The 27,510-nt window shown below is 41.6% G+C and overlaps 1 protein-coding gene across 1 annotated transcript in view; it reads left to right on the forward strand.

Annotated features, from left to right (window-relative positions):
- The first annotated feature begins 926 nt into the window (after positions 1-926).
- Positions 927-27,510, forward strand: part of cnih3 (cornichon family AMPA receptor auxiliary protein 3) — a 60,880-nt gene continuing 34,296 nt past the window's right edge. The window contains exons 1-2 of the mRNA XM_061091888.1: positions 927-1,004; positions 15,103-15,171. Of these exons, the coding sequence (XP_060947871.1) occupies positions 927-1,004; positions 15,103-15,171 (147 nt within the window). The remainder of the gene's footprint in view (positions 1,005-15,102; positions 15,172-27,510) is intronic.

Consider the following 27,510-nt stretch of genomic DNA (forward strand, 5'->3'; position numbering starts at 1 on the left):
CACTTACCTAAACCTGACATCATCCTAACCATAACCTAAATCTAAACTTAACCTAAACCTGACATCATCCTAACCATAACCTTAACCTAAACTCAACATTAAAAACATATTTCACCTTACAACGTAATGATTTACACTATGGGGACTAGATTGTTTTTCCCATCAGGAAGACAAGACCCTATCAACATGAGTTATATTGGGACCACCACCCACATACACAGACGTGCACGCACCGGGCGCAGCGCTTTTAGATCCACCTGTTCACGCGCCTATCCCCTTACTGCTGCTGATAGGTTTGTCAGAGAGAGAGAGAGAGAGAGGGAGGGAGAGAGGGAGGGAGAGAGAGGGAGAGAGAGAGAGAGAGAGAGAGAGAGAGAGAGAGAGAGAGAGAGAGAGAGAGAGAGAGAGAGAGAGAGAGAGAGAGAGAGAGAGATCGAGAGATCTGGGTTTATATTAACGCCTTGTGCACGAAGTGAGGAGCTGCCCTCTCTCTCTGTCTCTCATCAGCACCACACACACAGGATTGTGAATGGATCACCCAGGAACCCTCCTCTCTCGGGTGCTTTTGCGCAGCAGCCTCGTCCCATCGGTTCCTTGAGGAAACTGCTTCACATGATCATCTCTCCGACGCTCTGGACGCTGGATCATGCGGAGCGCACTGATCTGAGAGCAGCTTGGACTTCACTCCCGTCGCTGCTGCCGCTGCTGTTTGGAGGACGACGCGCGCCTCACCACCACCTCCATCATCTGGGGAGGTTTCCTGCAACAATTTGTTGCAAACATTGCGAAGGGCGAAGTCATGGTGCCGGCACCGCCTTGGCTCCTCATGGCACCGTGAGAACTTTCTTCCTGGCCCCGCTTCTCTCCATCTTTTCTTTTTGGATGTTTGTCAGTGGGATCGTGCTCCTTTGGGGAATCCTCCAATAATGTTCACTTTTGCTGCCTTCTGCTACATGCTGTCTCTGGTCCTCTGCGTGTCCCTGATCTTCTTTGCAATATGGCACGTAAGTACCTTAGCTGTGGTATATCCTGTTGTCTCATCATCGGGGATGTGTGTGCATATTGGATGCGCAGGTGTGATATTTGTGCACACATCCTAGTGCATCGATTCTCTTCAGTTTCGAGGCTCGTGCACAGTGCATGCACGATCTTTTTTTTTTTTTTTGCAGACAGGACAGGTGTGCACCTGTGTCTTCACGGAGAAGGCTCCATCGTCAATACTGTGCATGCACACGTCATTTGAATCACAATCTCCTCTCATTGGCTCTCTTCACACATTCGCACTGACCCAGTTCGATATCCAAAGATGCCTGCAGCCTTACACAGCATCTGAGATCAATTAAAGCCCCTAGCTTGCAGATCAATTAGGAAATCTTGTTGAGCCTTATCTCCACTCTCTCATCTCCCTCTTATCCCTCTGCCTTTAATCAAGCCTCAGCTCAGCTACACACCAGTTCCTGTCTGAAAGACTGCATTATGATATTTGAATAATCTCATTATTTGCTCCCTGAGCAACATCTCCATCATGAAGGGCCTTACATAAAGACAGATTTGGGTCAGGTCTTCCAGCCTATTGCCCCAGGGCTGCCTTCTGTATCGAAACAGCAACCGACCTGATGCACTTGTGATGACTGATCCTCTGGCAATTACAGATATTAGCCGGTCTGCCTGTCTATGAGACACTTGGCCTGTCTCTGTTGCACAGAGCAGAATTAAAGAGAGCAGGACAGTGACACGGCAGACAGTAATGATAGTACAAACAAAATGAGTGGTTATGAGAAAAGGAAAACCCTGTGAGATGCTAGTGACTGACAAAGAAAAACATCTCCATCTGTTCTGATTCATAATACAGGGCCAGAAGCCACAAATGCTCCCTTCAAGTGCTGTCTACGGTTTAAAATCGGCACGGGTGGAAGGATCACAGAGGAAGACAATATTCTGTAGCTTCAGCAATAATCCATATCGCACCAGGCTTTATCTTGCATTCTGCTTAACACGGCAAAACAGTGGAGGAGCCTCCTCCGCTGATTCTCTTTCCCGGTGACAGACAGACATGCAGCAATAATAAGCCAGGGCTCCATACTGCGAGTAAGCATAATTAGGAGGGGGGCTGTGAGGTGGGAATATGTGGAGCTGTGGGAAACGAGCAGCAGAGCCAAGGCTGCACATTAACACCAGCCACCTGCCAAAAGCTGGGGAATTTTTTGGGGGTTGGAACTGTTCGGTCGCTTTTGGCAGGTGGCCATCTCTCAGTATAGGATTCAGGTTAGTTTTACGCCTTGAGCAGCAGTGCAAGCATGGGTGCTGAGTCAAACCTACTCTGGGTAAAACCAACCTATAAATAAACGAGACGTATACAGAGACAGAGGTTATATGTTTTTTTCTATACGGCCGCTTTAGCCCTATAAACCCCAATAGGAATAAAGTGAGTAACCAAGTGCTCTGACTCAGACCTATCACCGGTCCTGTCAGCAGGTAACACGAGTGCCGGGGTCCAAGAAGACAAATTACTTCACATAGATAGACTTCTGTCATTAATTGACCATAATCAATCAAAGTACCCGCTGCCTGGTAAATTAGCTCATATGCATGCGTCTTCTACTTATTTTCAGGTGCTGATAAATCTTTCATTAGCTCACACTGAACATAACCGATTCTTCCTCTTCCACTCCCCACATGTGCAAATCAATCTGTGCCGTTAAAACCAATGTGAAGGGAAAAAAGGAGAGTGCATGTTTGTTATCTTTAGAATATCTACTGTCGTTAATCACTCCTCTCTGGCCATCCCTGGACTCACTGTGGGTTGACGTCCTCGATAAGATCAGGTCAGGTAATAAGGACGGAACAGAATGTGGAACTTAAGAAGTTCATTAAAGAGATGCTGCACAATCAAAGGTGTTTCTTGAGCTGTTAACTGAATTCTATGACTGTTCTTTGAGGAAATACATTAATGCAGGTTTTAACTTAACGTTCATTACCACATTTATGAAAAATCTACATTTATCTGTTGAACCTGACTCACAACACCACCTAGAGTTTCAAATCGTCTTGGACCTTGCAAGGCCAATGCTTAGAAAGAATCCCTGTTTAGGATGATAATGTTGATCTTTAGCCTGGATGGATGGCTCAGGGCAAGTACCTGTCTGTGTCATGACATTTACATATATTTGAAAAGTTTACACGTTGGGCAGTTCCCATCCACCAGAGACAACTCATGAGAGGTCTCAGCCAGCAGTCCAAATGGCTCAGGACGGCCGAAGTCTTGTTCGTCGGGAAAACTCTGGAGGTGAGAATCCTCTATTTCAAAGGACATCGCCAAAACCTAGAATTGGAAGTTACACTTTAAAGCCACTGCATGATAAACTGGTGACGAGGCTTCTTTTGGGGAAATCAAGTTGATGGGTTCATTAAACCATTGATGGTACCATTAATCACGATTTATAATCCTGGCCACTGAGCTGTACTTCCAGAGTGAATTTTCTTTTACAACCAGTTGCAGCAATGGGCAGGATGAGTCTGTTCATCACATAAAATAGAAGATCACAATCACCCACGGGAGTACTCACATAAGCAATTTTGAAGCCATTTTAATTAACATATAAGGTGAGCTGCGACCTCCCCCGAGCTCTACGGTTCAGCGCTTCAACAGCTCCACTCTGCTTGAGTGATTCACCTCCCATGTAGCCACGCCGCCTAATGTGCTCCGAGTGTCATTAATGTCGAGAGAGAGGCAGACGCTCGTTTCGCCGCCATCTGATAGATGGGAAAGCCCCATAGCAGTTATGATGAAGAGACTGTCCCGGCAGCGTGGCAGAGGGTAGGATGTCAAACTGACATAATTTACTCTCCCGCTTGGGGTTTCCATTATATTGTGGCAGTTTTGGTATTTACTGGGTGGAAGGTGTAGTGTGGTATGAAAGCACATGTTAAATGTTAAATGGACTAACTTCCCCTGTACCTCCGACCAACGTGAGAGTAGAGGCCCCGAGTTAACTTTGTTTTGTAGTAACTTGAATAATAAGAGTTATAACAGTTTTTAAAGCTGAGCGACGATGCAGTGGCAAATAATTCCATTTAGCTCAGAGTCTGAGCGCTTGACCCGAGCTCGGACTGTGCAATCTATTCAACTGCAACCGGGCCAAACAGCACTTATTCCTCATGACAGCCCCCGGAACCAGAAGAGCTGACGCTGTAACAAACACACCAATCTCAGTTTAAAATCTTGACTTTAAATGTTTCCTCAATGGATATGACTTCCATTTCTTTTTAACTGATCTACAGTTCAGCGTTTCCTTTGCTCAGCCTGATTCTAGCGGTCAAAGCTGCTGATTATCATTCAGTTTTGTGGGTAATCCTAACGGCTCAGCAAAGTTACATGTGCAACAAAGCCGTTAGGATTGCAGAGTGGCAATGAGAGTGTCTCTCTTTTACATAGTGTACAAATACCATGATTCTGAAGCTGTTGTTTTCCGGTAAAATAAAGCATCATTGATAATGTATATAATAGCTTATAGTTAATACAAACTAGACAATGAATGTTGGAATGCTAGAAATCAATAAAATGATGTTTGGGCTTGTTAATTTGTGAAATGAAAGGATATGGTGTATGTTTATCCTCCAATAAACTTTTCTTATAGTCTTCATTGAAGACCCCTAAAGTGGTGTATAGACCATCTTACATTTGTATTATTACCTTATAAACATTTACAGACTTATTCTTAAGAAAGTGAAACCTGAAGAAGCTTTAATAAATAGGAAATATATCAATTATTACCAAGTTAAAAAGATACAGAGCAGTTTGAGAGATTTTTCTCAACCTGGCAACCCAGCACAGTTCCTTATTAGCTTCTCAATGGTCTATAGAATATTAAGTAAATAGTTTATCTTTGAAAAAACAGTGCTTCACTTTTGAGGTTTACACAGTGTTTCATTCCACTTCTCATAATGACACAAGATATCTCTAAGTTGTTTTTTGTTGCTTTCCTGCATTGTAGTATGCAGCACTATTTGTAGCTCACAAGTTAATGGATTCTAACCTGACCCATACCACATCCTTCCATCGTGTTTCATGGTAATCTGTTGAGTAATGTGTGTGTAATGATGTTAAATAACTGACTAGAAGACCAACAAAACAAAAACATGAGCTCATTGGTGTAGATAATTTGTGATTTGTTAAGATGCTGATTGGCAGATTAGTTGAACATTTCTTCTCTGTTTCCAATCTTAATATCCAACAAACCATCCTCTGGTTCCAGCTTTATATTTAGCATGATCTGCATGCTGAGTGACGGTAAAAGCAACCGTCTTAGATAACTGTCTGTAGAAAAAGCTAAGAAGTTTATTCGCTGATATGTCAAACTAATCCTTTCATTTAAGCTGTGAGATAACCTACTAATATACCTAATAAGTGATAGCTTATTACACAGTGGTACAGTTTCACCTCTTTATTGTTGTTTTTTTCAAATTATAGTTTTTTTCCCCAAAGAGCAATGCAAGTGAAAATGTAATATGATAATAACCTTGGTCATGGTAATATGCAAAAGACAGTATGAAGCAATACGGTGAAAAATTAATTTGTTTACCGAATTGTGATGATGTGTCTTTTCGAGGGGCGCTGTTTCAAAACTGGATTGCCTCAGGGTGTATATCAAATTAAATGTATGACTTCCTCCAACCACATAGAAAACATCTTAAATTTGAGACATGCCTCAAACACAAATAAATGTCAAAGATTGAGACACAAACCACATTTTGTCATTATTTCCTCACTGTATATAACAATAATTCATAGTTTATATATATATCATCTTCAAGTTTAATACGGCTGTGGCAGAGAGGAAGGAATATATTCCCCTCACCCTTCATTCCAACTGTCTTCCATTAGTTCACTTAAATCACCTCACACAAAGCACACGCTGATTTGATTAGCACTGAGGCGACACCACACATCAGGATTTTGTGCGCTCTTCAGGATGGATTTTGAGGGGTGCAGCTCAGCTCGAGTCTCAGTTGGCATCGCTTCCTCGCCTAGCGTGACTTTGTATCACACTGAGATTTTGACAAGTACAGGGCATTCGCAGGCTTAACAGAGGTGTCGTGTGAATAATCGTTCACACAGAACAACCATAACACTCCCTCATTCGTTTCTGTCTCTACGGTGCTCTGATGATATGGAGCATAACAAGTTTTTTTATTTATTTATTTATTCAATGGGGTGCTCTGTGCCGGAATGAGAGAAAATGGGGGTGCACGACAGAGATGCCTTTGAGGAAATGCATCGAGAAGAAAGATTGAAAGATTGTCAGAGTGATATTTAGCCAAATGTGGTTAGTGCTCTTTCATTTTAACCCGCAGAAGCCTTATCTTGTTCCCATGATCTGTAACACCTCAGTATGGCTCCTCTGGGGATAGACTGGTCAAGACCCAGAGGAGAAGGAAAAGAGAAAGTGACAGGAAGATAAATGGAAGGGGGTTGAGGCTGGGTCTGCAGACGGCGAGGGAAGCTGCAGGAGTGATGGGATGATGGAGAAATAAGGGGGAAAAGGCCAGAGAGACTATGGATTTCACTTACTAGGGGTTCAGCCCAGTTCAGACTGGACTGAATGGATGACTGGAACAGCAAAGTGATAATCAGCCATGAAAAGGAAGGATAAGGCAGCACTGCAGATAGGACAGGATCAAAAGAAGAGAGGAAGGATTCATTTAAAAAAGTTCTATATGGGAAGGTTGAGTCTCCTTCAAAGTGAGGAAAGGTCCTGATGTACCGAGCCAGGCAGCGTAGATACGAATGCAGAAACAGATAATGAGATGAAGGAGGAAAATAACTTCAGACAGAGGAGCAGACTATAGTAAGAAAAGCTTTATGTTGTGGGGAGGGCACTCAAAGTTTGTCTTCGTCTGGATTATGCATGTCTTTATAACAGCGATGAAATAAAGATGTGGTTCCCACTTAATGTTCTTGTTACAACTGTCTACAGGCTGCCTCTGAAATAATGTACTCATTTAATATTAACTAAATACTATATATGGAATTTAATATAAATAATGATTTAGTTCATTCAGAAATGCAAAAGTTAAAACTATTTATTTATTCCAGTTGTCATTCAAATTCGGCTTTTTTGTAGCAATGCACTATGGTAGCTAGCTCTCATTGACAATCAACTGGTAAATCCCAAAGTTAGCACATCTTAGATGATGGTATTATTCCCCTAATAGCAGAAGAAAAAGGTGTGCGCAAAATAATAATTTATAAGTTTCTCCAGGAAGCTGGTATGGATGACATTTTTGGGTCATATGATCTTTATCAGCTTTCCCAATTCAATTAATTTGGCTAGTCTTATGTATTTTTCAGATCTGAGTGATGCGTTGAGTGTTACAACACAGGGTTTATACAACCCAATCATGTCTTCTGCCATATTGCTCTTATAACTGGAGGATGCCATGTTACCATTCGTTTAAAGGCCAAAGTTTGATTCCTTGTTCCTACAGTTACTTCTATTACGACTACAAAAACCTAAGGGAATATAAAGAAGAAGATCGGTGTTTAAGGTTGGAGAAATAGGTCTCTAAGTATTGAAACAAAAATAAGTTAGTTCAGACCTTCACGGTTTGGTCTGTTGACATGTAGAGTCAGCCTGAAATTCCACCCACCTCCCCTGAACTGTAAAGGAAGTAGCTCAGGCTCAAGGTGCCCTAGTAAGACTTCAAGGGAAAAGAAATGCATGGTGATACAGCTGATTGTAATCTCAATGAACAGTCAACCGGGCTTTCTGGCACCAGCCACTGGAAGCTAATGGAGGTGGCGTTCACTGTATAGCCAAGTTGGTTCAGCATCGATCCATGTGTTCATTAACCCCTGCTGGCTCCTCATCCATCAATCTGACTCCACTGTTTCCATTGTTCCCTACACAGTGCACCCACTGGGGGATTATATGGGTGATCCTTGTCCTCTTTTTCAAATTTCCATCCCACTTCTTTCTTTCTTTTTTCTCGCAATTTCACCCACTACAGCACTTGCTTTTTACACTAGAAAAATATGCAGTTTTCGAGCTTAGCTTTCTTTTTCATATCCTTATTCATTAGCTTTGTAAGTGATAATGTTACAAGAGACTGATGGCGATAACAGAGCCAGTGTTATCACGTTTCGATTGCCCTTCTAGAAGCCCTGACTGCTCCCATTAAGCAGCCCCGTCATAGACAGAGTGCTTGCCACCTCAGACAAATTGCTACTCCAGCGTTTTCTCTGTGGCTATGTTTGGTTTGTGAACATTTCTCTTGGCCAAGTGATCACAAGTGACAAGGTAAAGCTTGTGTGGATTGTGTGGATTAGAATCAACAAGATTTGCATAGATTTTCCCTCTGCGTAAAGAGACTTCAGCCTCTTCACATGTACAGTAGTGGATAACTGTCAGAACAAGGGGCCGTGTGGGGAAAAGGCTTTATTGATGATCAGAATGGTGAAGAGTTGTTGTTTTATTCATTCATTCATTAGATCCTTGCATGTAAAACCCCAATACTGCTTTACCATGTATACATTGTTGACAGATTTTCCGCCATGTAGAAATCATCGACCCTTTTGTCATGGAAATTGGACTGGATTGGTATTTGCCACATTTAACAGGTCGTGTGTATGTATCAGGCAGTTTAGCAGTATAGCTTGTATTGAAAGATCAGAAGGAAAGACAATAGAAAGCTGTATATATTCCCCTCTATGTGTGAGAAAAAAGGAAGATCCATCCGAGGTGATCAGCACTTTAATTCGTTTTTTTCATTGTCAAAATACTGTAAACTTAACAGCAGTAACTGTTTAGAGGTTACAGCTCCAGTCTGTTACAGCCAACGCTCTTTGTTATGTCTTTGTTTAAGCTGTAGCAACCTTTAACTACACATGTAACACCATAGTCCAAAACAAATAGTTACCCTGTTTCCAGGCCATGGGGAATGCAATGTAAATGAGTAACTTTACTGTTTGGTCTTCATTTTGGATGGAGATGTGTTGATCTCTGATTTTCTGCTTAAAATCTCTTAGATTTTCTACACTTCTGTGGTACAACAGTTGGTGTATGTGTTGATTGGTTAGTGCTCTTATGGGGGCATATGCAGGCTGTGTTTGATTGAGATGACCCTAACGTTTCCTTCTTACACTAAATCAACTCTTTTGGTCTTGGCACAGTCGTCAAGTGTTTACCTGTCATGGGAACTGTTGGCTTTCTCTGTAATTTTGTCCTGTAAAGTGCCTTCAGATAATGTACTAGATGTTGTGATTTGTTGCTATACAAATTAAATGGTATTGGCTAGGGCTGCTCAATTAGTCGAAATATAATCGTGATTACGATTATTGGGTCAAACAATCTCCAAACTACTATAATCGTGTTGAAACGATTATTTGGCATTTTTTCTAAAGAGACGCGCCTGCACAATTCAGTCCCTCCCCCAAAGCATTCAGCGCGGCCCCGCTGACTGGCACTCACTCTCAAGCAGCTGTGAAGTGAAGGAGGCGAGTTGTGTGTGTGGGCACCGGAGGTATTTAAAAAACAGCGCGAGTGGAAAATGGCAGAAGGAGGGCAGCCCCGTCTGATCGACTCTTCGAATCCGACGAGCAGCAGCACCACACAGTGTAGCGGCTGCGCAGCGTCCATTCTACAGCGCGCAGCCGCCCGGCTGCTCACACCGGACCCGCGCGGGTCAGCTCGTGATTCTCCGCTTGTTGTTGTATGGAACCCGTTCAATGTCGGGGTTCGGGGGTAAATGATGATGGTCCTCATAGCCCCCCCCTCTTTTTCTCTCTCTCTCTCTGTGTGCTTGTAGTGGGGGGGGGGGCAGATGGGGACATTTAATAATGAGAGGAAATTTCAAAGTTCTCAGTTACAAAGTGTTTTATGGAGAATGTTGCCCTCATTAAGGGTTTGAATAACCAGGCACCGATATCCTGCATGGTTTCACGGAGGAATAAGACACGCAGCCGTAATCGGTGTTTACCGGAACCAGAAGTGACTGGTACTTCCGGTTAGTCATTAAACAAAATAAGGGCACATTAATAATCGTTTGAATAATCGTGATTTCGTTTTTTTCCAAAATAATCGTGATTATGATTTTTTCCATAATCGAGCAGCCCTAGTATTGGCTCTTATTGGTGCATGGTGTTTGACCTTATGTCACAGCTTACCCCGCAATATGAGCAGAGGACAAAGGCCAGAGGCTGCACAGGGAGCTGTAAAACAAATTTGATAGGCTGACGTGATATTACATCATAGAGTTGAAAAGACTAGTGCAAATAAAGTAGTTGCCTATTTACTCAGGCAGCAGACAGGGAGATAAAAAAAGATCGCAGAAACGTGATCATTTTGAGTCAGAACCACAGCAGTTAGTTGGAAGGGAAGGAAAAACAAACAAGAAGCTGCGGCGATCACATATATTTGTTTACAGCACATCACACTTGTGTGGGGCCAATGGGCTCATTCAGACATTATCCAGGGTTTTTACTAGCGGGTTGAAAAGAAAAACTGCGGAGAATGTCCAAAGCAACTAACTCTGATATTTGCATTCTCACTTACAGTTCAATGCAGGTATGAAAGCAGTTTATAAAGCACAAAGCCCCCTCTGGTTATAAAAAAGGTTTACTACTGCAGCTTTAAATATTTAAAACTACCAACATTACTATTTATTTAGGTTATCTTCGTTTGTTTACTCGTTTCATGAACAATGAATATTGTTTGACATTATATTGTGGGTTTTCCTAATTCGTTTTTTATATATTCCAAACTATTCACAATTACCACCTAGAATAAGATCACAGTACACAACCTAAAATGTACAATACTCTATCTGTTGAATATGCTCAGTTGATCTATTAACCTAGTCACTGTAGCTGCATAGGTGCTTATCATTTGCCTTTGGTGCCTCGCTGCACGACCTGATAGCTTAATAAAGCAGAATGCTGATTTAGGAATTTTCGGGAAGGAAGAGCTTTATTTCATTTGATCTTGTCACATGGAACGGAGGAGTTGACTCTGCCAATACCATCTATTCAGGGAATATTCAGCTGTCTCACCCTGACAAGGTGTTCAGCCAAGATATTGCTACCAAGGTGTTCAGCACAGATACAGTGTGACACTGACATGTTGGTTATTAAAAAAAAAGCCATCTGCCACACATGACTCCCAACCAGTGGCCTCTGAGTCTACAAGAGAGAGATATTTTGATGTTCAGCATTAAGTCATTAATAATTAATCTGAAAAGGCAGGGACTGAGAAGCGTAGTACATTTGGTGCAGTTTAACGGATTTATTTATTATCTATACTATTCATTGTTTGAGATTGCTAGAATAATATCTTGTCTCCTATGCATTTAAGCAGAATTGTATGCATGTCTACAACATCGTTTCCAAACATCTCCATTTCCGCACATCCAGAAAACAACTTGGTATTTTTAGTACTAAAGCAGGGCCAGCAGCGTTTCCAAGTTTCCCTGTTTTGGCCACTCTAAACCTCTGGAGTAGTGTTAATGCGAGGTGTATCCATCACAGTGTTCAACAGTTTTCAAATGAAAACATATGGATGTAGCATATGCCTGTATGAAAGCCTTCCAATTAACTAAACGTGCATGAAGCTCAAGTACCCAGTAAAGGATACATGTTTCAAGAATGGAACTGTTAAACTGTAAGGGTTTTCTCCTGAGCTGTTTTCATTCATCATTGAGTGAAGCTTGTGATCCTTCCTCACTGAGCATCCCAATCCTGCTGGGGGTCACCAGCCCTTTTAAATTTCTCTTTGCTTTCCTGACATTTTACAATTGACCCTTCCATTGCTAAAAACTAGAATTTGAAGCTGCAAAACCAACACAGGCTTACTGACATCAGATCTCTCTCTCTTTGTCAGCTAACCTCTGCATTTAACTATCTGCTTGGGGTAAAGATATAATTGTGTGCTCCACATTGGGAGATTTGTTCTAACTGTGTTCTTAACTTTGCATCGTGTCCTGGTGGTTAATACAAAGATTTCATCTGTCAAGTTCAGCACGGTTCAGTTGTCCCTGGCTGCATGCGCGGACGACTTAAGGTTCGGCTTCAGCTTCACTGGGCTGTAATTTGTGCATCAGAGGTTGGTGAGAAGTGGTTGTGCAGAAAATTAACCCACGCCGAGTGGATTTAAAGTCTTGATAAATATTTAAGACGAACTTTGAATAATTTAAACAGACCTTGTAGTCTTTCACATTAGAGTGGAGGTTCCGCTGATTGCTGTTGTTGTTTTTAATGTTGTTATTTCTATTTAATTTCTTTGAAGGCAACATGGGCGGAAACATTTTTTTCGTTTTGGTCGTAGCTTCTACCAACTGACAGACAGTGGAAATGAGCACACATTTTCCTCCGTGGACTAAAACACAACAAATTATGCTCCATCCATCTCGCTGTTGCCGTCTCTCTCCCATGCAAACACATATAGCAGGGCATCGGCCCACTAGCAGCCACAGTCTGCACTGTCACACAGAATTCAGTGAGCCAAAAGAGAGGAGCAGAGGGCGCCAGGTTTGATGCCAGCCAACCATGACTTAAAAGCAGTCAGTTAAAGTGAACATCCACATCAAAAGAGAACTGGATTTGCAAAAAACAGAATCCAGGGTCTCTGCCATGGATCTTCTGCAGGAATCACCCTCTGAGCATGTCACATATTTGAGTTTTGGTCGTCTGGTCTGCAGCTTAGAAACAGATGTTGATACTAATCACTAGCTGAGGATCATAAATCAACGGGAGTGAAATTCTACTATTTTCCTTGGGAATACTTTTTTTTTATTACAACATGGGTCTTTTTAGCTTAAGTCAGTGTTACATAATTTACTTACTTAAATTAGTAGTTGATAACAAGGATTAATGCGTTTTTGCCAAATCTATTTAAAGAGGCACCAATAATCTACAACAGAGTATAAAGGCCACTAAGGGGGAAATCTGAGATTATCAGTAAAGTTGTAAATTCACGAGAATTAAGTCGTAATATTATGAGTAATAAACAAAGTTATAATTTTAAACTGCACATTGTTTAAGAAGGGAAATGTCAAAGGATAAGTATCTTGTTAAGTTATATTATAGGTCTCACAAATAACACGAGGCTAAATATGTGTGGGTCATCAGCACCAGATTATCTAAATTATGAGCGCTTTGACAAGATTGTTTAAGAAACTTTGTCTATTCTGAAGAAAAAAACACACAGGCTTGAAACTGCCTCTATTGTGGAGTTAGAAATAGTTGATGGTGGGTGATTGTATGTCTTTGATTTCATCTGTGTGATATTTAAGGGGTCTAATCTTTTCACAATGAGATTGGTTCTAACATTCACATTCAGGCAAGCATGGTTTCTTTTTTTCCCCTTTTATTATTGTAGAATTATAACTTAAATCCTGTACATTTCTTGTAACGATATCAATTTATTCTCGAGATATACAGTTTTATTCTTGTACTTTGATAGGTTTCTTCTAAATTACTACCTTATTCTCCTACTACTTGAAATCTCAGAATCTTTTAAAGCATGACAACATTCACCGTTCCCCTCATGTGTTGCACAGAAAGGTGCAGTTTTTCTATTTTTTTAATGTAGGCATCCCTGTGGAAGAATGTGTTCCTATATGTCTGGATTGATGCACCTAGAAGACTTGTTTGAGTGAATGATGTGTGCGTACGTGTGTGTGTGTGTGTATTCCCATTGCCCAGGAGGAACAGCCTGGGGGAAGCTCGCTCACTGTAACACAGAGAGGCAATGAGCCAGGATCACTGTCGAGGTACACTGGGAAATAACATGTAAAGAGATGGCTGTTAGTGCGGGGCGAGCCCAGGGAAATAACCCGGGAATGGTGTGAACCTCTGCCGTCTCTCTGATGTTAATTCCCCTCACACATTCACATGTATGAATGCACACACCACTGCTTCCTCTGCTTCCTGCTCAACACTGTATACACACAATGCATCGTTAACATTTTCATAACACACAAACAAATTACATTTCTTACGACACTCTCACTCACACTGATGTACTGATGTTACATTGCACTGTTGCCCTCATGCACAAATACTGATTGACACACTCATATTTCTTCCCCGCGCACACACAGTTCCCTCCTGAGGCCAAACTATTCCAGCAGCAACATCTGTCTCTGGTGTGCACTTGCCTCCATTGCAACTCTTGCAACACACATGGAAGTGCTGCGTAGTGTTTCTACTGTTCATCATTACTTGATGCTGTTATTACCGAGAGTCATCCCAGAGTGTGGCAGTGAGTGGGCGGACAGATCAAATGACACCAATCCGACGGGTTCGTTTTATGTCTCTTGCATCTAAATGTTGTCCCTCTGGGCAGAAGTGATCCAACATCTCTACTGGTGCAGATCATGTTAATTTTGACGACGAGGAAGAGCTGATTGTGAAATGGAGGATGTCTCCTAGTCAACCCTCAAGAGAGCTCTGGCTACATATACTGTTATGTTTAATGTCGGGGCCTGTTTTGTTCACAGTGCAGCACGTGGAGTGGTTTGATGTTGACTTTAAATGCTGACCTTGATGTCTCAGGGCAGTAGAGGCGAGGAAATAAGTGAATAAAGAGCTCTGGCATATACGTTAGGTTTGGGTGTGTGTGGGTGTGTGTGTATGTTTGAGCGAGCGAGCGAGCGTAAGAGAGGTACAGAGATGGCCACTGGTGGTGAGGGGCTGACCATCTTTGATAAGAGGGTGTTAACATTTTCAAATATATATAAATGTCATAATGCAGAGACACTCCAAATGGTTGACACTACGTGAGCATTGGCCCATGAAGGTTTAAGATGACTTGATACACCTGCAGTCGCTTTATGAGTCATGTTCAACCCATAAATGAAGACTGCTTTTTTTGTAAATTTGTGGATGCACCAGTTGTTTTTAGCATTATTAAACACAAAATAAAGTCAGTCCTATAATGTGGTCCTTTACAGCCCAGCTGGATGCATAAAGCTTTACTTTCTGCATGAAAGGTGACAAACTCAGGAGGCTTTTGGCAATAATGAGGCTATTTTATTCTACATTGTCCATCTGCTTTACTCATCCCTTCTAACACTACTCTCTCTCTCTCTCTCTCCTTGTCTCAGATAACAGCTTTTGATGAGCTCCAGACTGACTTCAAAGTGCCGATTGATCAGGGCAATCCACTCCATGCGGTGAGTTTCCTTTCTCTACTCATTTATACATTTCCACTTCTACACATATTGTCCTACATGTTTCTTTCAATTACTGTCTTTTGTTTTGTGTTGGGGAAATAAATACAATCCATTCGCTAAGGGCTACAAACATCAACACACTTGTCTCCCCCTTTCTGCCTCGGTCTTTCCTTGTCTACATTCCTGTTTTTTCACATTTTCTCTCCGTCCATTAATTTTAAATCAGACAGCTGGCAACACACTGGTTTTTTGTACGCCTCTCCTCTGCTTACTTCCTGGCTGACATGCAGACTATTACAAGACATTGGGGCAAAGCATCAAGTATGAATGAATCATCTTTTACAAATAACCCCTGAATCCAAATATAAATAAAACAAAAGTGACAAGCCATAAAAGGAGATAGATATTAAATTTGCATTTGGTGTGATCCTGCTCACAGCAGCAAAAGGTTAAACGCACTCGTTGTAAACTGTGTCTGACCTTTTACTACCCTAAACCAGCTCAGTCCTCACACCTCCAGCTAGTTTTTCAGCGTTGCCTCTGGCTTTTTATATCTTAAATAAACTATATCCAAAATGAATTGCCAAAATCCTACTGGAAATCAGAATCCTGTGGGAAGCTACCTACCTGTTTACTGTGCAAAAATGTTTAATTCCCTGACTTTACGTCAATTTCAGGTATTTTTATGTCCCCCCCCCCATATCTTTATTCAAGAGCGTTCAGGGCATGATTTATTATTTTTCGCAGATTTTGTAATTCAACACCCTGCTCTTGCACTTTAATTGACCCTGTGCGTGCTTAAATTTACTCTGCTTGTGCTCAAACTGTGTTAAAGTAGCCACCTTTACAGGACTCTCAAACAAGTAAAGTAAACGCACACACAATGAGGACAAGACAATTTCATTAGTCACCAGTCAAACAGACAAAAACAATCGGTGGAGATATCTGATTGCACATGTTGTACACATGCACAGAAGCAGCGAATGTGCAAACAGAGCTGAAGCTGAAGCACAGAAAATATATCCAATCAACTATCGCAATGTTTGATGACAAGCAGGGGCTTTTTAAGTGTGGGCTCAGGGTTTAGAGTGAAAAGATTACAAAATCTGACAGAGGGTGATCTACATGCCTGGTGAATATACAAATGTGATGAAAGCAGACTTGTTCAGATTTTTCAGGAGCACAGAATCATTTGTTAGTGCCTTCCCAAAATGAGCATGTACTGATATGTCCACTCAAAGGAATGTTAAGCTCCTGTCAAGAAATAGTGTGGAGTGTTACAGTCCGTGTTAAAATGGGAAATGAACACTGATCTCCTTTGTCAAAGTCACACTCATGGTGGACTTAATGACAAACTCAAAACTCCTTCCTACAAGGCTTTGCCGTGCTAATAGCATAATTCATTATAAAGCTAGAGGTCCTTGTCAAGTAAACATAAAATATAGCAGCTGATGATGTTTTTCAGTTCTAATGTTAGCAGGCAGATTTTTCTTTCAGTGTCATAATCAGCCCTTCTGTTGTGCATAATTCCCTGCCACATTCAGATGACGGCTGATTTGCAGACGTAGTTGCTTTTCTGGCTGTCAGGATTTTGGGTTATTAAATGGCCAAAGGACACCAGGGGAATATGATATGTGTCAAAACACTTGAACCTATTGCTTACCGAGGGAGGTACTGACATTAGCTGCATCTTAATATCTATAAACAGATTCTGCACGTGAATATGTAAATTATGTCGGTTAGGGACAAGATGTTTGGGCTCAGAAGCCCTCTGGTCTCCATTACTAGTTTGACCAATCCTGTTTGAGCAGGCTTTGGTTGCCCGCTGGTAAACAGTCCTAGTGGAGAGCAGAGGAGGTTAATTAAACGCATTGACCGAGATGCATCAGCTAATGACTTTTAAATTGATATGCATCCATATACTGATGTCTAAACCAGGAGCCGCAAAATATTGTCCCCTTTCCCCAGAGGCTAATGCATCTAAGATAGACAATGGGCCATCTTGACATGCATTGTGCATGTTAGGATCCCACTGTGTTGGCTACCAGCATCAATAGGCATGAGTCTAGCAAAGAAAAAACTGTAGTTTAATTTCTCTCCCACATTGATACGTCCCAGATACCAGTGTTTCCCATTAATTATTTAGACTGTGGTTACCCGCCCTATTCTAATTTGTCCCACCACAGTTTTACAATGAACCAAAAATTGTATTTCACATTTTTACCATCCACGCAGACAGACAGACCTCATAGTTTCAGCTGCAGTTGTGGCATGCGATGCAGTTCTGCCTTTCTGAGATTTGAGATTCGTGAGATTTTTTCATGTGCACATGCACTCCCGTTACCGCCATAGATTAAATCAACTTTGTGGAAAATGCTGCAGATACCATGCTTTTATTTTGGGGGTCCAATTCATCTGGTGTGTCATGTGCATCAGTTGACAAATGATGTTTCACTACACAAGGTGGATGTTGTTTGTTTCCAGTGTCTCACTGTTTGATCAAGGAATTCTTTTGACTGAAGATTTCACTTGTCACTGTCATTTCTCACCAGGAACAGCCCAAAACGATACATTGAGGCTCAAGTGTCACCTTGACAGATACATAGCAGCAGTCTCACTGACTCACTGCCACACTCACAGATAATGCTGATCATTTCAACCCATCCCTTTTATGTTTTTAAGACTTTTTCCGGCTAATGCTGGAATTTAATATTTGTGATATTGTGTATCCCATTTGCTACTTAAATAGGAATACACTTTTTTTGTTAATTAAATGCTGTGGTTTAATCTGTGGCCTAGCAGATCTGCATTAATGCATTTAATGTAAAATGTAATTATATGTTTACATTTTAAATTATATGTATGAGTGTACTGTGAGATAAAGTGGTCCTTTCTGAGCCTTGTAGTGTTTTGCTGCAACCCACACGTTTTTTCACCCTTCACCTCAAACATCTCTTTCTTTTCCCTTTCGTCACATTGAGGAACTGAAAAAGCAAACAAAGGAGAGTAAATATGTTCTGGTTCGTTGCTCCTCAGAATTGCCACACCAGCAATGAGGAGAAGCTGTGGAGAGTAATGCACATTTACTGTTGGCCAGCGTAGGAAAGCATGCCCCAAGTGAAGTTGCTCTAGGACGACTTCCAGCCCGCTAAATCCCTTTCCCATGAGTCTTTTGGGCTTCCACTAACACAGTTGGCGCTTAATAATACATGGTGCTGGAGTACAGGACAAACAGTTAGTTTGGAGGTGACTTTGACTTAAGAGCTCTGGACTGCACAGATCCTCTGGAGTATTGACTTCTATAGTTCCTTTGGGATGAGAGAGGGGAGAAAAGTTGGAGAGGGAGGGAGAAAGACGAACAAACTGAGAGCAAAAGAAGAGTCAGAGATGGAGACACACAGAAGGAGGGAGAGATGCATGAATGAGGATTTCTGAGGAGGCGAAATGAAAAGAATTCGTCAGCTTGAAAGGCATTTTCCAGAGTGTGAAAACAGTGCATTAGACCAGATTCCCCCACTCATTGCCACTTTCATACTTTGTCATATTTGCATATCATTATGCAATACAGAATGTATCAAAGAATCCAGCAAGGGAATGGGCACAAAAGTTCCATCTAATTTTCTCTTCCCTTTTCTTTCTTCTCGCTCTCTCTCATGTTTCCTAAACCCATCCTTCCCCTTTGCCTCCTGATTCTTATATGAAATGCATCACTGCTACCCATTTTCAGAATAGAAAAGTGGCCCTAAATGTATTTTTTCTCTTTCATAGCGTCCATTTAATAAATTGTTGAAGTTGTAGCTGCTCTTAAAGTTTTCTAATGAGATCCCGCAGGCACCGGAAAAGCCTAAGAAGATTATGGATTTGGGAAAAGTAATGATCAATAAATAAGGTTTCTAGACATGGTTAAATATTTAACATAACTTCATGTGTGTCTCATATTATGACGGATTATCAGGGTGATCATACTCACGTGCCCAGTATGTAAAGAGCTGAAGCCAGGATGGGATTAGCTTAGCCTAGCGCTGTCAGCAGAGGGAAACAACAAATAGCTCCAAGTAAAAAACACTAATAGTTTCCATTTCTGTTAAACCATGAATTTAAATTAGAAATCATTGCATGGCAGAAGCTTTAGACAAGGGGGGGCTATAAAGGGCCTGGATATTATTTAAAATAATAACTTTTTTCTTCAATATTAAAGTACTAACACGATATGAACTGTCCATTTCATGGATAACTCAAGGGGAGGGCCCAGGGGGACACTGACGTCTAATTGAACCCTAAAGTTCCCCTGTCCTTTAGGAAGTCTTTAAAAATAGGCACCTATTGGTACTGCTGGTTGGTATCTGCTGTTTTCCTCCTTTTGTTTTTAATATCTTTAGATATAATGATGTTACTCATTAAAGGTTAATACATATTTAAGTTATTCATTAATGTTAAGAGACTCTTCTATTCAATATTTTTACCATTAAACTTACATTTAAAGTGTAAAATACTTTAAAGCCTCAAGCACATTTCTTAGGGAGGATATCAGTCCACTGTATGCATGTCTGCAGAGTGTTATATTTTCAGGGTTTAGAAGTGATGGTCAGTGTTTTATTCTGCACTTCGGATTATAGACTGTTGTGAGACTGCTCTCTGTCTCCATGGTAAACTTGGCCAAACTTGTTTTGGCTTCAGCTTCACATGTACCACTCATTGGCTTCAGCTACACATCTAACACTCACTCATTTGTCGCTTGGAAAGAGGGCAAATATACATATTTCCCCAAAATAATGACCCCTCATTAATAATTGAATCTTCTACTTCATATACCCTATATTCCTCTGTAAAAGATCAAGGCCTTTAGTCTCTCTGTAAGCACTACAACTAGTAATGTGTGACTATTAAATATTACTTTTTGTAAGTGATTACAGTTTACAAGCAGTGATCTTTCAAGTGTCTTGGGTTTTGAAATCAAGCTTGAGAATCTCACACCATCTTTCTTTTTCAGTCTGGGTGAGATTTGATCCTGACTGCAGTACTAAGCCTCAGTTCACATAGACACACATCACACACCCAGTCACACACTTACAGAAATTATATATATATATATGTGTTCTCTATCTCCCTTACACACACACATATTCTTTCAAAATGTCTCGCAACCCGGCTTTCTTTCTTTCTATCTTTCGGCATCTCATCTTTTTCTTTCACGCATGATAATTAGCAGGTTCTGTTAGCCTGTTCCCTCGGGGGGGAACCTCACTTTGTGCAGACCTGTCCCACAAACACACACACAAACACACACACAGACACACACACACACACACACACACACACACACACACACACACACACACACACACACACACACACACACACACACACACACACACACACACACAGATACACACGCACACACAAAGAAAAAATTTACTTTACTGCAAATCACCTGCATTTCTAGACCATCTCTTGATTGAAGTAAACAAGCAGCCACCTGGCTGATAGGAAAATGAGAACAATATTAACAGCAGTATATAAATTAGTGGATAAGGACTAGGGTTGGGTACCGAGAACCGGTTCCAATATGGAACCGGTTCCAATACAACCGGTACCTACCCGGACCGAAATGAAACGGAGATTTCGGTGCCTCATTTCGGTGCCTGAGCCAATTGAAGACTGAGGTCTCCGCTCGTCCCGCCTCCTCACACTTCCGCTCCTTCCTTCACGGGAAGCGGCTGCTCCCGCCGGGCCCCCGTGAAAAAGTCTGTTCCGGAGGAACAGACTCTTGTCTCCGCGCTGTCGAGGCTTCCGTGCAGGTGGTGGGGAGGATCTCCTCGCGAGACCTCTCCCCGGCGCTGGCCCCCCCCCCCCGCCGGGTGCATCTCCTCCGTGGCGGTGCGCCGCGACCGGCTCCGGGTCGGCTTGGAAAGGCTCGGGGCGGGAGGAACGAAGACCACGCCGAGAAATGTTTCATAAAAGCGATTTTAGGGGGACGAAGGCGGGCCGAAGCCTGCCTGCCACAGCCCCAGCCGCGGAGACACGGGGGTCTCCGAGTGATGGAAAAGCGACCCTCAGTCTTCATTTGGCTCAGGCTCCGAAGTCAGAGTCACGAGTCAGAGTGTGTGTGTTTTGTATTTATTTTTATTTATTTAAGTATAGTGGAAACTTTTGTTAACAGTTCGTATGTTATTCATAGTTTTAAGTTAAAAAGGGTTTTGTATTTATTTATATTTATAATCTACTTTAAACAGTTAATATATTTGGCAATAAAAAAAGCCTCTCTTAGCATCGTTTTGTGCCCTTTTTTCAAAAAAGTATCGGTTCAGGCACCGTTTAGGCACCGGTATCGTTTTAAAAGTATCGGTTAGGAACCGGTATCGGATAAAAACCAAACGATACCCATCCCTAATAAGGACAGTAAAGGATTTAGTCATATATCATATTGGAATAATGTTTCTATGCTAAATGACATGCATGGGTCATGACCCCCCCCTCACCCTATGTCAGCAGGGATTGGTTCATTGCCTATTTTAAGTACAACTCAGGGCATTACTTTTTCTCTTCAAGCCCAACATCTACTGTGCACAAAATAAACGAGAGACAAATAGCTTTTTTTGTCTACCAGACCGAATACAAAATGGCCAAAATGGTCTTCTTCTTCTTTGTCCGGTTTATTGGCAGGTGGCAACCAACGTCAAGGTGCATTACTGCCATCCACTGTGTTCGGTGCACTGTTCCCTACTTCTATGTCTGGTCTAATAGCTGCTGAAAACCAAAATCAGGCGCATTACTGCCACTTACTATAATTATTTTTCTTCTTTGCTCGATGAGACTCATCCATTATTCTCTTCATTCTGTCTTCATCTCGGTTCGTTTTTTTGGCGAGTGGCAACCACCATCTACTGCTTCTTCTTCTTGGTTTAGCTTATTGGCGGGTGGCAAACAACATCAAGGTGTATCACCGCAATCCACTGTGGAAGCCTTTTTGTCTTTTATCTGACTTAATACAAATGGGCGCCTTTGTCTTTGATAGGACTTAAGACAAAATGGCCGCCTTTTGTGTTGTATTTTCATAGTTAAACAGCTAAATCAGATTGAACTAACACAATTCTTAGTGTGGCACTGCTCTAAATATAATACTCACTTTCTTTCTCACACGCTCTCTCTCTTGCTCTGAACAAGGGCAATCAACAATCATGTGACTGGTTAAAATAAAATGAAATCCAACACCACTTGGGTTGCGGATACATGTGTTGGTAGCCATCATCCAGTTGAATGACAGGTGGTTTGGCGTGAGGTGGCAGCTGATAGCTGTGAACGTTGTGCTCCCAATCAGTGGCCAGCTTCATCTACCAATTACCTGTGTCTGCAAGAGAAGAAGAATCAAGGCGCCATTGGGTTTCAGCCATTAGCTTGACCAGCTACAGCAGCTCTGCAAGGAGTCATCCAGCGTGCAGCACCACTTATTTCAGCTGGTTGAATGAACTTTGCTGCTTTCTGGTGTGACTGGACCTTTGCTGCCAGCAAGAAGCAAACAGGCGTATCTGTGAACATGCACACTTACGTGCTCACACACATTGTCATGCATGACGACATATTCTCTCCCACGCTGCAAAACCACAGCTTGCTGTGCATGTTTCTCATGATTTCACACCCATCACTCCCTCACATGCAGACACACGCACACATAGATGTCCCATGATGAAAATGCATTTGCGCTCTATTTGCATTGTTTTCCACTGTGCTGAGAATTTAAAGTCTCCAATACTAATGTAGCTTGTGTCACTGTCGCACATACGCAGACAGACTCCAACCAGGGTGCACACTCATGTCTTTATACACGCACACAGATTTTTTTATGAGGGGATAAAGCTACAGCCGTGGGCGATGATAATATCAGATACAGTCAGAGTGATAACTGAGGAAGGAGATGAAGGAAAGAGAGATTCATGGTTTTGTTTAAATAGCTTATGGATGCACCAAGGGCATAAGCACAAGTGATGTCTGCTGCTGTAGCCTCTTCTTGCCATTTAAATGACCCCCCCACCCACACTTCGTATCTGTCCATCTCCCCCCCGCTGCCCCACGCCTGTCTCCCCTTCTCAAGTTCAAGTCTTCCTTTAGTCACACAGGGAATTTATTTCACAGCATTTGGACAGTTCATTAACATTATGAACATCACGTCCATTGCCCAATCAAGCTCACACTGCTCAGGCGCTTCGCTTTAAATGAGAGTTTGCTCCTAATTGGTGCGGTTAAATAAAGGTCGATTTAAAGCCCCCCCACCACCACCTCACCCCACTCCACTCCAGCCTCCCTCCTCCCAGCTCCTGTTGATACTGTACTGCCGCGCCACTCTCGCTTGTCAAGCGAATTCTCGCTGAGTAACATTTCAAAGAGGCATCAACCTAATTGCTTGCTAATGAGTAGACAGTTGCACCTACAGACGCACTCACACAGGCACACACTGACACACACACACTCCAGTGTTTTGAGTGGGATATATTTGTGTGTCCTCATTCAAACCCGCCAACAGATGAAGGCGAGGGGAGATGATGCCTTGCAGGAGGGAAATTGTCCAGGTCCTGATGAGATGCATGTTCTCGACCAGAAATAGATATTAGCAGCAGATAATTGGCCACCAGACTGGTCCCTTCATGGCTGTTGTGGTGTGTTTGTGTCAGAAAGACAAGTGTGTGTGTGTGTGTGTGTAGGAATGTTGGTTTAATGTGCCTGGAGGTCATACTGAGGACAGAGCACACGCATATGCAGGGAAATGTAATCCACCACTGTGAATACAAAGTCTGAGCCCGACCAGACCACACCGCCGTTCCTCCTCCCAATCGTAGATTCCCTTTTTTGCCCATCTCCCCTATATATTGCACTTCAAAGTGAAACTTTCTTCTGCTGAAGTGGCTTCTCCTTGTACTTCAAAACATTTTAAATAATGAAAATGCAAAAGGAAGAGCGAAATATTTTTTTTTTCTCTCACATTTTTTCCCACGCTTCCCTCTGATGCTCTTGTGAAATGAGGTAAAGCCACATGAGGCATTTGGGGGGGGGGGTTGGGAGATTGAAAGAGTGGAAGTCGGGACACTTTTATCAGCCTGTCTCTCTGCACACACCCCCAGACACACACACACACGGTCCCAGACACAGGCAAGACTAAGAATAAATGTTACAAAATGATAAGATTGTCACACTCATTTCCATATTAGTTTCTTACTCTGCTCTCTTCAGCTTCTTCTCTCTCCTTTGTTACAGTGGGGTTATCTCAGACTTGTTTGCAGCCTCCCACCCTAGACCCTCTGGTTTCATTATTAAAGCACAAACATAAATTAAACATTTAACAGTAGAAATGTCTTTAACACTCTAGAAAAACTGTAATGATACAATAGCGCTCAATAATAAAAACTCAACAATACATATTTTAGGAAATTCTAAGCCCTATACATGTGAAGATCTATTTTTAAATGAAACTTCTAATTAATGCAACCGCAAGTAGAACTCAGTTGCTTATTTGCTGAGTACATCCATCAGACACACATATAGCATCATTTTGAGTTGTGGTTTCGGTCACCTACCTGTTAGGTCCAATTCTCCTCTATGTTTACCAACCTCTATCTAATTTAAAGTCAATTAAGAGCATTTTCATTGTAGAAAGAAGATGCCCGCCTCTGCTGGAAATGTATGAAAGAGTATTAGGATCACTCAAATTCAAGGGGAACAAATATATGCGATTTGGACAATAAGGAAAAGGCATACATTTACGAGAATGAAGATGTACTGTTATAAGAAGAATGTCATATATTTACAAGAATAAAGCATTTTTACATAATCAGTATCAGTAAGTATCAGGACTTTGAAAAGATTGCACAAGAAGTGGAGGAAATGTTTGGTAGCTAGCTGTCGACTACCAGCGTCATGTTGGTAACATTTGTGTGCTTTTCAAGCGTTTTTTGTTTGATTTGAGATTGGTTCATATGTGATATTGGATCTAGAAGGAGTAAAATTCTTAATTTAGCATTATTACCGTTTTCTCATTACATTAGGGCTTTATTCTCATAACAATATTAAAATGTTCTCGTTAAATTATGACTTTATTCCTGTAAATGTATACGTTTATTCTTGTAAATTTAAGTCTTTATTTTCCCCTTTAATGGAGACCTGAGGGGCCTATAAGCTAAACAGTGGACTAAGAATGCTAATAAATCTATGCATACACTGATATTAGAAACCCTTGTACATGCTGATATTTGACTAGTACAGCTTTCATTAAGGAGCATGGTTTAGCATCAAGAGGTTGAAAAAAGATAGCTTAGATGTGTAGTGAAACAAGCAAACAAGACACTTCCAACACCTCTACAGCTCTCTGATTAATGATGTTTTCTAAACAGCACATGACATTTCTTGACAGTTCATCCATCTAATGAGCAGCTGTTTACAGCATCTTTGGCTAATTTGTTGTACTACTTTATGTCATTATCGTTATTAAGACTATCGACAGTGGTGTGATGGTTAAAATAGTATAGAAAAGTAAAATAACACATGCTGTGCCACACAGTCGATAAAGACTGTGTGCACAGCACGCTGCTATTGATTTGTGTATATTAATACACTCCACATGCACAAAGAGGAGAAATAACTGTCTTACAATAATAAACAGCTTTTACTGGACTGAAATAAACTCACACACATAAGCATATCTCTTGCAGCTTTTTTTTAAGTGAGCTCCTGCCTCTGCATGTTTTTGACACATGCCGACACACCGTCACACTCACTTCTACTTCTATCTTACCATGGACACTCTTTGGCATAATGCATTCCCAATCACCATCTCCTAACTCTAACCATCACAACTAAATGCCCAATCCTAACCCTAACATAAACCTAAAGGTAAGTTAAACCAATAAGTGAGGATCTGCCAAAATGGCCTCACTCCACAAGGTATATGCTCTAAATGGTCCTCACAAAAAATAAGTACAAGTACACACACACAGACACACACACAGACACACACACACACACACACAAACTGCTGCATGACTATGTACACTTCTTCCCTGCACTTAACATTAAACCCACATGATATAAAAAATGCACAGGTGAGCTAGAACTCCTGGTCCTTGAATGTAGACTACAGTGTGAGGTATACAGACACAGATTCTCTCTTCGGCTTCAAGCTGATGAAAAGCTAAATCACAGAGACCAGACCAATGTGGATCAGAAAACACTCAAAACAGGGTTTCCATTTTGTGTTTTCACTCCAATTATTTCAGCAATTTGCTCTGTTTTTTGTTTGGCTTCTAGATATCAGTTCATCTTTTGACATGCTGGCTTTAACACTGTGTGTGAGCCCATATACTGTTTTTTGAGTACATCGTTCCCATGGAGACGCTGTTGTTGACTCGCAACCAGTCCAAGAGGAACAAAGTCAAATGGACTGTCCACGTTTCCACAAGCACAAACAGTGTGGCGCTCAGAGTGATGTATGATTTATAAGCTGCCGCAGCTGTGCATTGCCCCCCCGTGGAACACACTGCACTGCCACTCCACTCCATATTGGGTCTCGGTAGGAGTTCATTTAATATTTGATGATGATGTTAAAAGCTTCGGTGAAACGGTGCCTCAGCATTGTGGCGATTGCTGATTTAGGCATTTTACAGCTGAATACACACACAAAGACCATAGAAATATTAAAATGTACTAACTTGTATAAACAAAGACAACTACTGCTGGAGAGAAACTCAAATTTGTCTCACGACCCCAGAAGGAGGTGAATGAATAGTGAAATTGTGCCGTCACACTGCACTTTTTATATGGAGACTTAATGCAAAGATCTACGGGTTGGTTGTATTTAACAATATATGCAATTAATTTATCTGCAGTACATGGTACTTGTCTGGACGAGGTGTATGTGTGAGAGCAGATGTCTGAGTGAAAGCCTCTGGAGTTTCTGCGGACTTTCTCTGCCTGGCCGTTAAGAATGTAGAAAGCCTGGAGAAACACATGTGAGGAGCAGGAAGCACTGCTCCCTAAATTACAATGTGAAACCAAAAAGAAGTGGGACAAATGTAAACGTGTAAAATGATAAATGTTCAGACTTTCATGTGTGAAAACCCATGATGACATCCTTTGTCCCATCATTCAGGAACAGATGACAAGAAACCTGAGTGAACTCACTCATCTCAGCATGTCCTATATTGGTAGAGGGTCATTTTATGCAGGTTTTGAAGGTTTAGGTTATGGAGAATGAAAAAGGAATGACAGAGGCAACAGAACAGCTCACCTGTGAAATCTAAACCAGACGCTTGTTTAAGTTACAGGCACACTTTTTGATGTTTGCTTTTGCTGGTC

This window comes from Limanda limanda, chromosome 18, assembly GCF_963576545.1.
Source record: "Limanda limanda chromosome 18, fLimLim1.1, whole genome shotgun sequence".
NCBI lineage: Eukaryota > Metazoa > Chordata > Actinopteri > Pleuronectiformes > Pleuronectidae > Limanda > Limanda limanda.